This window comes from Neofelis nebulosa, chromosome 7 (genome assembly GCF_028018385.1).
Source record: "Neofelis nebulosa isolate mNeoNeb1 chromosome 7, mNeoNeb1.pri, whole genome shotgun sequence".
NCBI classification, from domain to species: Eukaryota; Metazoa; Chordata; class Mammalia; order Carnivora; family Felidae; genus Neofelis; species Neofelis nebulosa.
Window position 1 is genome coordinate 116189305 of NC_080788.1, and position 14300 is coordinate 116203604.

General features: G+C 38.8%; 1 protein-coding gene and 1 pseudogene across 3 annotated transcripts in view; one reads left to right on the top strand and one right to left on the bottom strand.

Moving 5' to 3' along the window:
* Nucleotides 1-14300, top strand: part of SLC39A9 (solute carrier family 39 member 9) — a 53321-nt gene that overhangs the window by 16752 nt on the left and 22269 nt on the right. For all 3 annotated transcript variants that reach the window (XR_009264583.1, XM_058739461.1, XM_058739462.1), the window contains exon 2: nucleotides 4760-4868. Coding sequence is in view for 2 of the 3 variants with exons in the window: in XM_058739461.1 (XP_058595444.1) it covers nucleotides 4760-4868 (109 nt within the window). In the remaining variant the exon portion in view is untranslated. The remainder of the gene's footprint in view (nucleotides 1-4759; nucleotides 4869-14300) is intronic.
* Nucleotides 11951-12271, bottom strand: LOC131517412 (large ribosomal subunit protein eL42-like; annotated as a pseudogene).

A 14300-nucleotide genomic window follows, 5' to 3' on the forward strand; every position in this document is an offset into this window, starting at 1 on the left:
TAGTGCTGCTATAAACGTGGGGGTGCATGTGTCCCTATGAAACAGCACACCTGTATCCCATGGATAAATGCCTAGTGGTGCAATTGCTGGGTCGTAAGGTAGTTCTATTTTTAGTTTTTTGAGGAACCTCCATACTGTTTTCCAGAATGGCTGCACCAGCTTGCATTCCCAAGATTATTTTATTTTTTTAAAGTTTGTTTATTTTGAGAGACAGAGAAAGCACAGGTTGGGGAGGGGCAGAGAGAGTAGGGAAGAGAGAGAATCTTAGGCAGGCTCTGAACTGCCAGCAAACAGCCAGACATGGGCTCAAACTCAAGAAAATGTGAGATCATGACCAGAGCTAAAATCAAGAGTCAGAGGCTTAACCAACTGAGCCACCCAGGCGGCCCGCATTAGATTATTTTAAATAGGTTAAAATTTAAAAGGCAACATTTTAGGAGAATTCTTTGTTTACTTTATTGATTTGAAGGCCTTTTTCTTCATGCCCATAGATATCTAAGTTCTTCTGGATGGCATGTATCCCTCAGTTATCTTAAATTTCACCTGCGTCTTAATTTTGTAGTATGCGAGCCTCAAGAACTCACCTCTGCTCCTGCTTTTTATAACTTGTCTCAATGTAGTACTTCATATGAGCCAATGTAAAATATTTTAAAGCACTTGGTAAATGCCTAGTAAATTTGTGGGTTGGTCCAGAATTGTGAATACTACTGGGTTTTCCATGCAGTCATTGACATAAAATTGTGATGAATGATTTTTAAGAAATGTTTGGATGACAGATGAATTGTTTAAGAAAAAATTTTGGGGATGTGCCTGGGTGGCTTAGTCAGTTGAGTGTCCAACTCTTGGTTTTGGCCTAGGTCATGATCTCACAGTTTTGTGAGTCCCAGGCCCATGTCTGGCTCTGCACTGGCAGTGAGGAGCCTGCTTGGGATTCCTTCTCTCTCTCTCTCTCTCTCTCTCCCTCCCTCCCTCCCTCCCTCCCTCCCTCTCTCCCTCTCTCTCTCTCTGCCCCTCCCCTGCTTGTGCTGTCTCTGTCTCAAAATAAATAAATTTCAAAAAAAAGAAAAAGAAAAAAATTTGGAAATACCTTTTAGTATCCCACATAGACTCTGAGTTTGGTTTCAGAGAGTTGCCATGAAGAAGCTTTGTTAAAATTGAATGGTTCTAAAATGAATCCTTTCAAGGATCCTGGCTGAGTAAATTACTACCTAGGTAATTTTTATAGATCTGTAATTTTGTAGAGTAAAAGGTACCAATCTTAATAGTTCGATGAATTTTGGCAAATGTGAACAAATGTACCTAACATTCCAGTCAAGATTTAGAACCTTTCCATCATCCTAAAAAAGAAATAACCTGGTGCCATTTTCTAGTTAATCCCTCCTGCCACTGTATTTTCCCAGTAACCCCCATCTGCTAGGGGCAACCACTGTTGTGATTTCTTTTGCCAAGGCTTAGTTTGGCCTGCTTTTGAATTTCATATAAATAGGCTCAGTAAGTAACTCTTGGGTAAGGCTTCTTTCATTCAAACATCAGGACGTGTTTTTGAAATTCATTCAGGTTGCTGTATGTAGCGGTAGTTTATTCCTTTTTGTTACTGAGTTCCATCGTATGAATATATCACAGTTAGTTTATACATTCCCCTATCGATGGACATCTGATCCAGATTGTGCCTAGTATTGAGAAAGCGTCTACGAACATTCTTGCACAGGTTTTTTTGTGAACATTGTTATGTCTCCTGGAAAATACCCAAAGTGAAATTGTTGGTTTAACTTGATATGAGACTAATGGTTTTCCAAAGTGGTTGTACCATTTTATGGACCCACCAGCAACGCGTGAGTCTTCCAGTTGCTCTGTGTCTTTGCCATTACTTAGGTTTGTCAGCCTTTAATTTGAGCCATTTTAGTGGCTGGAAAGAGGTATCTTGTAATTTAGATTTGCGTTTTCCTGGTGACTAAAGATGTTGAGTACTCTTTCATGGGCTTATTGGACATCCCTATATCTTTGGTGAAGTGGCTGTTCAGTGTTTTACCCATTTTTTGTTGTGTGGGTTTTTTTGTTTGCTTTTGCCCGTTACTGAGTTGTGGAAGTTCTTTATCAGTATCTTAGGTTGGGTTCCCCAGAAAACAGACTCTGAGGAGGAGATTTGCACACAGGAAGTTTATTGGGGGATACTGTGGGGAATAACACCTGGGGAAGAACGAGCAGGATTAAGCAGATGGAGAAGTTGAACTGTTATTCGGTTATATTAGAGGCCTCAGCTCACCTTGCAGCAGGCTCTGAAGCTGGATGGCCCTTCAGAGATTTCCTGAATGGAGACAAGGAGACCTGGCTCTGTACCTCCCTCCATACAACCCAGTGGACTCGTCATGGGATATGGACTGCCCTGGGAGGGGTTCGTCAGTAGTCTTTGGCCCAAGGTCAGGTCCTCACAGGGACTCAGCTGTCTCATCAGACTGCAACACTCCCCGTGGCTAGGGGAACAGGTGTCTCCAACCTGAAGGAGGTTGATGTGGACAGTGTTCCCACAGCGTCTGTTACAGGTGTATGTATTGTAGCTATTTTCTTCCTGTATATAGCTTGTCTGTTCATTTTCTTAGTGGGTCAGCAAATGTTTTAAGTTCTGATGTGGAATTTTTTTGTGTCCTTGATAAGAAAATTTTGCCAACACCAAAACTGCACAGATATTCTTCCTTCTAAAAGTTTTTGAGTGCTAGATTTTATATTAAGGTATAATCCATCAGGAATCAATTTTTATGTATGATGTGAGCTGCCACCCAAGTAATTCTTGAGGGCGATCAGCTCTTTTAAGTACATCAGTTTCATTTCTTCTCATCTTCCCTTAATTTGCACTACAGGGGCGTCTTTCATTTCCATTTCCCAGAGTCAACCATGGTCAACGTCAAGATGCTGACAGGACAGTTTTCTTCCCCAAGCAATGTATTCGCTAGTTTGATTCGTGGAGTTCTGAAAGCAAGTCCCTAAAATGAAATGGTGTGCTCAGTGCAGTTCAGTTTACCATTATTCTTGTCCTTCCTTAGAAGTAAAACTTTACATTCATGAACCTTTTTTAAAAAACAAAGGTGACTTTTAAGAATTTGTTGGAGAAAATGAGAAGACTGACTCACATACCATGTCCCCTTCTACACAGAATAGAGCTGTTTTTCTGTCTTGTGTTCTCTGTGCTCTGACAGTTTGTCTCAAATGAATGCTGTGATTAACAGTGCTTTGATGAGCTTAGTAACTTGTAAAAGACAAAAACTCTTAGAATAGCTCAGTATTAAATATTAAAATAGTAACACCAGTTGTTTGGTGTCATTTTTCCAAAATGCTTCAGTCACTTTCTCCTGTTGCCTCCTATATAAGACATGTACAACTGTTCTTATTTTACAGAAGAAAAGCTGAGGTACTGAATTATGAACCAGTTTGGACATGGGGCCATTTTCTGCCTCCCAAGCCAGTGCCCCCTACTACTGGATGCATTCAGAATGCTGTATCTATAAGTAGCTAATAACGGCCATCCTGAATGTATGAAGGACCCACCTGGCCTGTGTGCTGGGAAGCAGGGGGTTTCCCCTCTTGCTACATAGCAGGTATTAGCTGGTGCTCACACTGCAACTGTAGTTTCCCCGTTTTCACTGGAGACACAACGAGATCTAGATTCCTTCCTTCCTCCCAAACAAGGAAGGAGTCTTAATGCTTCAACCAGCCTTTCAACTAAGAACCCATTTTCCCACAGACACAGTATGTATACGTCTGTACGTGCATATGTTTGTCCCCCTAACCTCAGAGTCACAGGTTTAGTAGGAGAACAGAGATAATACAGATGGTTATTTTTCTTCACCTCATAAAGGAAACTAAAACAGAAAAGTGAAGCATGTACATGACACACCACTAATTATTAAAACATTTTCATGAACAACATACATACTACCCCCTTTTAGTTTTTTAAATCATTTTTCATACTGCTAAGACTCCAGGAAGCCATATAGGGCACACCACTGCTTCAAGACACTTTGAAATGTAATCTTACATATCTTGTATGTTGGGAGGCAATCTCTCAAAGAAAACTGGGTGGAAAGAAAAAAATCGAGATTAGGTTGGATTAAAACCGTAGATCATTTATGGCATTGATTGTGATGATGGTTTCACAGGTATATGCGTATCTCCATACACATCAAGTTGTATACATTAAATATCTACAGCTTTTGGTATTTGAGTCATATCCATAGAACATTTTAGTACTGAATTAATTAAGCACATTTTTTTCATCGTACTACGTGTTCGTTGGAGCTCAATTATGAATACGTTTTACAAATTGTATGTTACATATTATGTTTATAAAGTATAAAGTCAAAAATTTGTTAATGTTTAATTTATACTTAACTCTACTTATGTATACTTGCATTACAAATAGGAGATTATCGTTGCATATTGTCTGCCATCAGCTTTTTCCTCATGGCAGTACATCATGAGTTTCTATATCCATGAATAGAATCATAGTGGGGGTTTTTATTTATTTTTTTTTTTTATTTAATTTTTGAGAGACAGAGAGAGACAGAGCATAAGTGGGAGAAGAGCAGAGAGAGGGAGAGACACAGAATCCAAAGCAGGCTCCAGGCTCTGAGCTGTCAGCACAGAGCCCGATGGGGGCTCGAACCCATGAGCCACGAGATCACGACCTGACCCAAAGTCGGACGCTTAACTGACTGAGCCAGCCAGGCACCCCTCTTTTCAACAGTTTCTTATGTTTTCTTTCCAGGAGCGACTAAAGCTGGTGACTGTTCTGGGTGCTGGTCTTCTCTGTGGAACTGCGCTGGCGGTCATCGTGCCTGAAGGAGTACATGCGCTTTATGAAGATATTCTTGAGGGTGAGAGAGAGAGAAGAGGGCCTTCTTTGAGAGATGTTGTTGACGTGGAGAGTTGAAAGGAGAAGCCTAGTGGGGTTTTTTTTCCTGAACATAGTTCATATTTGCCATACAATTCTACCCTGAGAAGAATTCTTAAAACTTCCCTTCTGACATCTTTGACATTGAACACACCCTTAGTAGTTTGTGCATTGGATGCCCCAATGGCTAATGATGTTAAACACTTTTTCATCTGCTTGTTTATCTTTATTATGTGTTCTTTATGATTCAAATTTTTGCCTATTTTTTAAATTGTGTTTTCTGGGGTGCCTGGGTAGCTCAGTCAGTTGAGTGTCTAAGACTCTTGATTTTGGCTCAGGTCATGATCCCAGGGGTCATGGGATCGAGCCATGCTTTGGGCCCTGCACTGAGCTTGGAGCCTGCTTAAGATTCTTTTCTCTCTCTCTCTGCCCCTCTACCTGCTCATACTGTCTGTCTCTCTCTCTCTCTCTCTCTCTCTCTCTCTGTGTGTCTCAAATTAATTAAATAATTTTCTTATTATTGATTTTTGAGAGTTCTTTATATATTCTAAACACAAGTTGTTATTTTTTTGTTTTTTGCTTTTTTAAGTAAGCCCTAGGCCCAATGTGGGGCTCAAACTCACGACCCCAAGATGAAAGAGTCACATGTTCTACTGACTGAGCTACCAGGCATTCTCTGGATACAAGTCTTTTATCAGATAGGTGATCTGCAAATATTTTCTCCTACTCATTGGCTTATTTTTTCATTCTGTTAACAGTATCATTCACAGAGTAGTTTCTAATTTTGATGAAGTCCAATTTATCAATTCCTTCTTTCATGAATTATGCTTTGGAGTCATATCTAAAATCCCTTTGCTAAACCCAAGTTCACAAAGATTTTCTCTTTGGTTTTCTTCTAGAAGTTTTATAATTTTAGGTTTTACACTTAGATCCATGATCCATTTTGAGTTAATTCTGAATATGGTGTGAAGGTTTATTTTTTTGGATATGGATGGATGTCCAGTAGTTCCAACACCATTTGTTGAAAAGATTATTCCTTCTCTATTGAATTGTCTTTGCAGCTTTGTCAAAAATCAGTTGACCGTGCTTGTGTTGGTCTATTTTTGTACTCTCTATTCTGTTCAGTTGATCTACATGTCTTTCCTTTGCCAATACAGCATTGTCTTGATGACTATAACTTTATAGCAAATCTTGACATCAGATAGTGGAGTCCTTCTAACTTTGTTCTTATTTTTCAGAATTGTTTTGGTTAAACTAGTTCCTTTGCCTTTCTAAATAATTTTAGAATCAGCTTGTCAGTATCTACAAAATATGGTGAGACTGATTGAGTTGAATCTAAGCTTAATTTGGGGAGAGTTGACATCTTAAAAATACTGTATTTTCCAATTCGTGAATGCAGTATAGATCTCCATATTTTTTTAGGCCTTTGATTTCTTTCATCAGTGTTACAGTTTTTTGTTTTTGTTTTTTTTTATTTTTTTAAACATTTTATTCATTTTTGAGAGAGAGAGAGAGAGAGAGAGAGAGAGAGAAAGAAAGTGTGAGCAGGGTAGGGGCAGAGAGAGAGGGAGACACAGAATCCAAAACAGACTCCAGGCTCCGAGCTGTCAGCACAGAGCCTGATGCGGGGCTCATATTCCCAAACCGCAAGATCATGACCTGAGCTGAAGTCGGCCGCTTAACCAACTGAGCCACCCAGGTGCCCGTTTTTGTTTTATTTATTTTATTTTTTTTTAATGTTTATTTATTTTTGAGAGAATGAGAGAGAGAGAGAGAAGCAGAGTGTGAGTGGGGGAGGTTCAGAGAGAGAGGGAGACACAGAACTCGAAGCAGGCCCCAGGTTGTCAGCACAGAGCCTGATGCGGGGCTTGAACTGAGATCACGACCCGAGCTGAAGTCGGACACTTAGCCAACAGAGCCACGCAGGTGCCCCTGTTTTGTATGGTTTTTTTGTTTTTTGTTTTTGTTTTGGGGTTTTTTTTGGGGGGGGGGGGTGGTTGTTTGTTTTTTAAGTAATCTCTACACCCAGCATGGAGCTCGAACTCAAAGCCCTGAGATCAAGAGTTGCATGCTCCACCAACGAGCCAGCCAGGTACCCCCAGTATTGTGGTTTTTAGCATACAGATCTGCAGGTATTTTGTTAGATTTATACCTCAATAATTCATGTTTTTAGTATGATTGTAAATGGTACCGTAAAAATATTTTGATTTCCAGTATTCTAGTATATAGAAATTTGCTAAACCTAACTTGTTATAGGAGTTTTTTTGTAGATTCTTTGGGATTTGCTAAACAATCGCATCGTCTATGAATAGAGACAGTTTATTGTTTTCCTTTCCAGAAACACTTTAATGTTTATCTTTCCAATAGTCTTTTAAATTTTTTTTTCCTTTTCTTATTGCACTGGCTAGACTATCTAGTATGAGGTTTACTGGGAATGAAAGTAGTCAGCCTTGCCTTATTCTCATTCAGTCTTTCACCATTAAGTATAGTGATAGCTTGGGGCACCTGGGTGGCTCCGTCAGTTGAGCGTCCTACTTCAGCTCAGGCCATGATCTCACACTCCATGAGTTTGAGCCCTGCGTCAGGCTCTGTGCTGACTGCTCAGATCCTGGAGCCCACTTCAGATTCTGTGCCTCCCCCTCTCTCTGCCCCTCCCCTGCTTATGCTCTGTCTCTCTCTGTCTCAAAAATAAATTTAAAAATACTAAAAAAATTTTTTTTAAAAAGTATAGTGTTAGCTATAGGTTTTTTTAAAGACTTCCTTTTCAAGTTAAGAAAGTTTCTCCTTTTGGGGCACCTGGGTGGCTCGGTTGAGCGCCCCACTTTGGGTCAGGTCATGATCTCACAGTTCGTGAGTTCGAGCCCCATGTCGGGCTCTGTGCAACAGCTCAGAGCCGGGAGCCTGCTTCAGATTCTGTGTCTCCCTCTCTCTCTGCCCCTCTCCCGTTTGTGCTGTCTCTCAAAAATGAATAAATGTTAAAAAAAAAAAAAAAGGAAGTTTCTCCTTTTATTCCTAGTTTGTTGCAAGTGTTTATCTCGTCTCTTAATGTTGTGAATTACAGTGATATTCAAATGTTGAACTAGACTTGTGTATACCACCCCCCTTGATTGTTAGTAGATTATCATCACTGGATTCAATCTGCTGATACCTTGTTGAGGGTATCTGTATCTTTGTTCAGGAGGACTATTGGCCTGTGGTTTTCTTTCTTAAAATGTCTTTGTATGGTTTTGTTGTCAGAGTAACGCTGGTCTCTTAGGGTTGGAAAGTGTTGCCTCTTCTGCATTTTGGAAGTCTGTAAAAAAGCAAAAAATATTTCTTTCTTAAATGTTTGCTAGAATTTACCAGTGATACTATCTAGGCCTAGAGTTTTCTACTTTGGAAGGTTTTTAGCTATGAATTCAGTTTATTTAATAGACATAAGACCATTCAAATTACCCATTTTTTCTAAGTTAAAGAATTAATCAGGGGCGTCTGGGTGGCTCAGTCGGTTGAGCGTCCGACTTCGGCTCAGGTCATGATCTCGCGGTCCGTGGGTTCGAGCCCCTCATCAGGCTCTGTGCTGACAGCTTGGAGCCTGGAGCCTGCTTCGGATTCTGTGTCTCCCTCTCTCTGCCCCTCCTCCCCACTCATGCTCTGTCTGTCTCTCTCTCTCTCTCTGTCAAAAATAAATAAACATTAAAGAATTTTTTAAAAATTACTCATTGTTCATAGTAACCTTTTTTTCTAATGTCTTCATTAAATTTTTTTGCCCCAAAGAACCATGTTTGATTTCATTTTTTTTCTGCTTTATATTTTGTTGATTTCTGTTTTGCCTTATACATATTAAAGCTTTTTGGTCAGGTACCTACTACACATTTAGGATTTCTAGGTCTTATTGGTGAGTTGACCTTTTTTCATTATTATGTCCCTATTTATTCCTGATAAATGTTTCTTGTTCTCAAGTCTGCTTTATTTGATATTAACAAAGCCACTCCAGCCAGGTTCCTTTTGAGTAGTGTTTACATGGTATATCTTTTTTCATCCTTTTACTTTTAACGTATATCATTCACTATTTTTAAATTGGATTTATTGTAAAGAGCATATATTTGAATTATATTTTTTAAAATCTGATTTGACAATTTGTCTGTCTTCTAATTGGTGTATTTAGACCAGGGGTCAGCAAACTTTTTCTGTAATGGGTCAGACAGTAAATATTTCAGACTTTGTGAGTCATGTGGTCTCTATTGATACTATTGAATTCTGCCATTGTAATCAAGGGTACTGATTCTTTCCTTTGTGATCACCACTCTTCTGTTGAGCCATCCAGTGAACGTACTGTTTCAAATATTATATTTGTCAGTTTTAAGATTTCTACTTGGTTTCTTTTTATAGTTTCTATTTCTTCAAATGACATTCATTCATTTGAAGTGTTTTTTTACCTTTACCGATGAAAGTGTAGTTATAATAGCTGCTTTAAAGTCTTGAGTATTCCAGTATCTGAGTTGTCTTGGAGTTGGGTTGATTGTTTTTTCCCTTCATAATTGGTGAAATTTTTCTGTTTCTTTGTATGTCAAACAAGTTTGAGTTGTATTCTAGACATTTTTAATAATATATTTTGGGACTTTGAGTCCTTTCAAAATCCTCTAGAGAATATGTAATTCTTTTGTTTTAGCAGTCACTTAGCCTGGTTGGTTTCAGACTGTGAAACCAGTGGTGCCTTTTTGGGTGATGGTTTTAATTTTAGCTCAGTTTTCAAAGCCTTTGTAATGCTGCTTTGGGTATGTCCCATCCCTGCAGAGCTCAGGGGTGAGTCTGGGACTTGTGCCTTTATACACACTGTGAAGGGAACCCTTCTTAGCTCTTTCCTCTCCCGGATTCCTCTCACACTCCCTGGCTTCCAGGGGCCCATTTACTTCATTCTCTGGCCAGAAAGATGGAGTTTTTCTAGGAGTTTTAGCTGCCTCTGCTGTCACTGCACACTTCTGTGTAACTTGGGACACCTTCAGGCCAAAGTGGCAGGAGAAAAGAGAACAGAATAGCCAAATCTCCCGCCCCACCCCACCCCATGCTCTTCAGACCACTCCTGCCAGAAAGATGTGGTTTTTCTGGGGCTTGTAACTACCTGGCTTGCTGCCATGCCGTTCTGCAACTGGGACCACCTTCAAGGTAGGGCTGGGAAAGAAAAACGAGGGGTGGTTTCCCTCCGTACCGACACCTCTCAGCAGCCCCTTTCCCTGGTCCTCTGGCCAGAAAGACAAGGTTTCTTTTGAAGTTTTTGCTGCCCTCTCTCCTCTTGCTATTGTTTACATTTGTTAGTCCTTAGGTAGTTGTTCTTTGTGTGTTTTGTTCCATTTTTGTAGTAATCATTGTGTAACTGAGGCTATAATAGGTTTACTCCGTCTTAGCCAGCTCCAGAAGTCCCTGTCATTTAAAAAAAATTTTTATTTTAGTGTATTTATGAGACAGATTCAGAACATGAGTGGGGGAGGGGCAGAGAGAGAAGGAGGCACAGAATCCCCAAGCAGGCAGGCCCCAGGCTCCGAGGTGTCAGCACAGAGCCCAATGCGGGACTGGAACTCACGAAGTGTGAGATCATGACCTGAGCCGAAGTCAGACGCTTAACCGACTGAATCACCCAGGTGCCACCCCCATCATTCTTTTTAAAAAGTAAAATATTAATACCCGATTCTGTGGACATTTCTTGAAGTAGCTTAACCATCATACTAACTTCAAACTTTTAATCTCCAAATTTCCCACATGTCTCTGCACTCTGGTGAGCTTGCTCACATTGCTTTATTTTCTGCTACTTTATCATTTTCTTCCCCCACCCTTTTCCTCTTTTTCTTTTTGTAGATCAAATCAACTTTTCTCCCAACTTCAAGAAAGGAGTTTGTGTACATGTTTACCACAGCCTATAGTTTAGTTCTTCTGTGGACCTTATAATTATGATAATTAACAGATATTTTTTCAGAGCTCAGTGTACTGTGTTAACCAAGTGCCAGGGTACTTTAATAAGCATTATTAAATACTAATTAATGTAAAAAGGAATCTCTCACATATTTTTCTATAATTATAGCTCTAAAATCACTGGAATTAGATCAGCATTCGTATGAGAAGACTGTCTTTCTACAGAAACAAGTTTTAAGAAGATGGTTTATGGAGGACTTCAGTGCTCGCTTACTGTGGGGCTAGATTTGAAGCCACCGTAATTTTTTGGAACATGAGAATTGGTACATTGAGGAAGGCAGGCTATGGGGTCAAAAACCTAAATATAAACCTGATACATTATTCATAACTGTTAGGATAGTCATCGGAACTGTTACCAGAAATGGCTCAATGTAGATTATTTTACTAATTTGTCAGTGAACGCCACATATCAGATTTTTTAGAGAAATACAATCATCTTATGGTTTTGTCATTTTGCTCTACGTTTAAATAAAAGGAAGGTAAATCTGTTATATTTAATTAACTCTTGTTCTGTCTCTTTAAAACTCTTAAACTTTATCCTCAGGATTCTGAAACATGGATGATTGTGGACTGGTATCTGTCTCTTCTACTTCTTAGTTTTTCTGCTAAAGTGTCTGATCTCTACTTTTTCTCCCTCCCTGCCCCCCACATTGTTTTATTACTCACTATTGTTTCTGACCAATATTCAGGTCAACTATGTAACATAAGATGTTTAAAAATGAATCTCCCAAATTCCATTTGATATATACCTATGTTCCTGGATATTTACTGAGCACTTAGCATATGCCAGGTGTTAATGTGAAGCTCTTCAGATATATTGTCTAATTATCACAACAACCCTCTGAGACAGATACTGTTTTGCAAACGAGGACATTAAGCCACAAGGGAATTGAACGACTTGTCCAAGGTACTCAGCCAGTAAGTGTCAGGATCAGGATTTGAACACAGTCTTTACTCTGAACCCTACACTTTTTTTTTTTTTTTAGCATAAATTTCCCCACAGGGAGAATTTAACTGATGGCACTAGTTTACTTTCCTCTTAAAAGGCTAATTGCAACCAAATGAAGCGAATGTAACCTCATGATTTGATTCTTTTCATAATATAACAAAATATGAAGCTTAGAACTGGACCACGTGGCCCTTTCTCTTGGAATCGCCTCCCAGTTCGGAATGCTTGCCCCTCTTAACAGCCAGCATTTTCTTAGATCTGCAGTTGGACTCAACACATCCAAGCCTCTGCACAAGCTTCTTTGTACTTTTACCCTTTTTCCAGAAAGTCGGCTTAGTCTGCCCACCATAGCCGCTCTGCTTCCTATCATCATGCCACTTGCCCTGGGCGTAAAGAGAACCTTTGCCTTTCTTGTACTGTGTCACTTTGTGGGGTTAGTGCCTGCCGCACCTCTTGCAGCAAGTCCAGCGCGTTTTGGGAATGTTCACCATGTTTGCAAGAGCACTATCAGCGCGGGAAAAAAATTAGGCCTACCCTCTTAATGATGATGCTGTGCTACATGGGGTACGTCGCGAGGAATTTAAAATCACCATTGGAGCGTTTATCCGCTGAAGAGTTCTTATAAAAAGAGATTTTTTTCCTTTTAAAAGCACAGTAATATTTTGACCAAAGATACGTTAACTAACATCCCTTTAAAGCGTCAGCTTTATACATTTGATTGTGATCAAGTTTTCTCTTTTACATGAGAAACAGAACATGTCACCAATAAGCAGAAGCTATTCTGCCCTTATTACTGAAAACACATCAGGTGTAATAACTATTTGTCTTTGCCAGAAATAAAAAACTATATAATAGAGATCTATAAATATTGCAAGGCATGAGTAAATGTTAGGAAATTAAAAACAACAAAGGCCAAAATGAAAACTGGAGATCACTTAAAAAAAAAAAAAAGCCAGATTACCTGAAAATTTGTTTCTTTTGTAGAAGTACATATTAATCTGAAGAAGGAGCTTCAACGAATCTCCTTAAAGGGTGAATTGATTCTGTTACCTTTAATGCAATGAATGTCTGTGACAAAGGACGGCTACAGGCTACAAATCATACAGATGGAACTTACTGGAAAGATTCCTATATAAATATCTAGAGGAAGAAGCCCATAATGATTTGCAGAACACTTTCTTAGTGGCGTGAGAAATATGTGTCTGATGTGCAATATGCAGGGATAACACCATTGGTTTGCGTACTTTGCAGCAAGGAGTATGATGTGGAACAAGTCTCAGGCTAATCAATTACCAGCCGGTGTCCTGAGTAATGAGACATACTAACCTGAAAGCTCATTCATGAGTAACATATAGATACAACTTAATATATTTTAATTAAGTTAAAATTAAACTATTTTGAGATCCCAGTTTTTGTTAGGTTCAGTTTCATGTCCACAGTAGAAGGAGGAATGAGTGTATTGATATTCAGTATCTGGATTCCATTACTAATTTGTGTATGTACCAATAAGGTGATTATCATTCACTTTGAAAAGGGTTTATGAAAAAGGTTGTTTTTTGGTTAATGTTTGCAAATAAAACCAATAATGCCTACCATTGTATATATTCCAATAAGTATTTCATGTTTTTATATAAAGCTAAATTCCACGTGAATGATAAGCATTCAGATGTTTTATGAGAAGCTCAATCAATAGCACATTTATTTCAAGCAATATTTACTATATGTTGCTGATATTTTACTTATTTGCTAAATTTTTACATCAAAATAAGTATTAACCCCTTCAAAATTATAACCATGAAATTAGGTGCTTATAAAAGTGATTGCTCAAAAAGTGTTGGAAATCTTTCTCTAACTTACTTCCAGAGTGTGTGGCACATTTAGATGAGTATCATCAGCGGCAGCAAGATTTTCCTTGAAAGTTGTTTTGGTTTGGGGAAATACAAAATGTATTCAATGCCAATCTGCACAATAAGATAGCTAATCAATTTATTCACTACTACTTTATATCAAAAACAGGTGATAACTATAAAGACAGTTTTATTAGGATTCATAAACTTGACTCTTAAGCAGTAACAAAAGAAAAGTTCCAAAATTATTTTAAGAAAGCATTGTTGGCACCTTACACTTGTCAAAATGGCTAGAATCAAAAAGATAATCAAAAGACAATGTTGGTGAGGATGTGGAGAAAAAGGAGCCCTCGTATACTGTTGGTAGGAATGTAAATTGGTGCAGCCACTGTGGAAAACAGTATGGAGGTTACTTGAAAAATTAAAAATAGGAATACTATATGATCTAGTAATTCCACTACTGGGTATTGACCTAAAGAAAACTAAATCAAAAAGATGCATGCACCCTTATGGTTATTGCAGCATTATTTACAATAGCCAAGATATGGAAACAACCCAAGTGTCTATTGATAGATGAATGGATAAAAAAGATTGTGTGTGTGTGTGTGTGTGTGTGTGTGTGTGTGTGTGTGATGGAATATTACTCAGCCATACAAAAGAATAAGATTTTGCC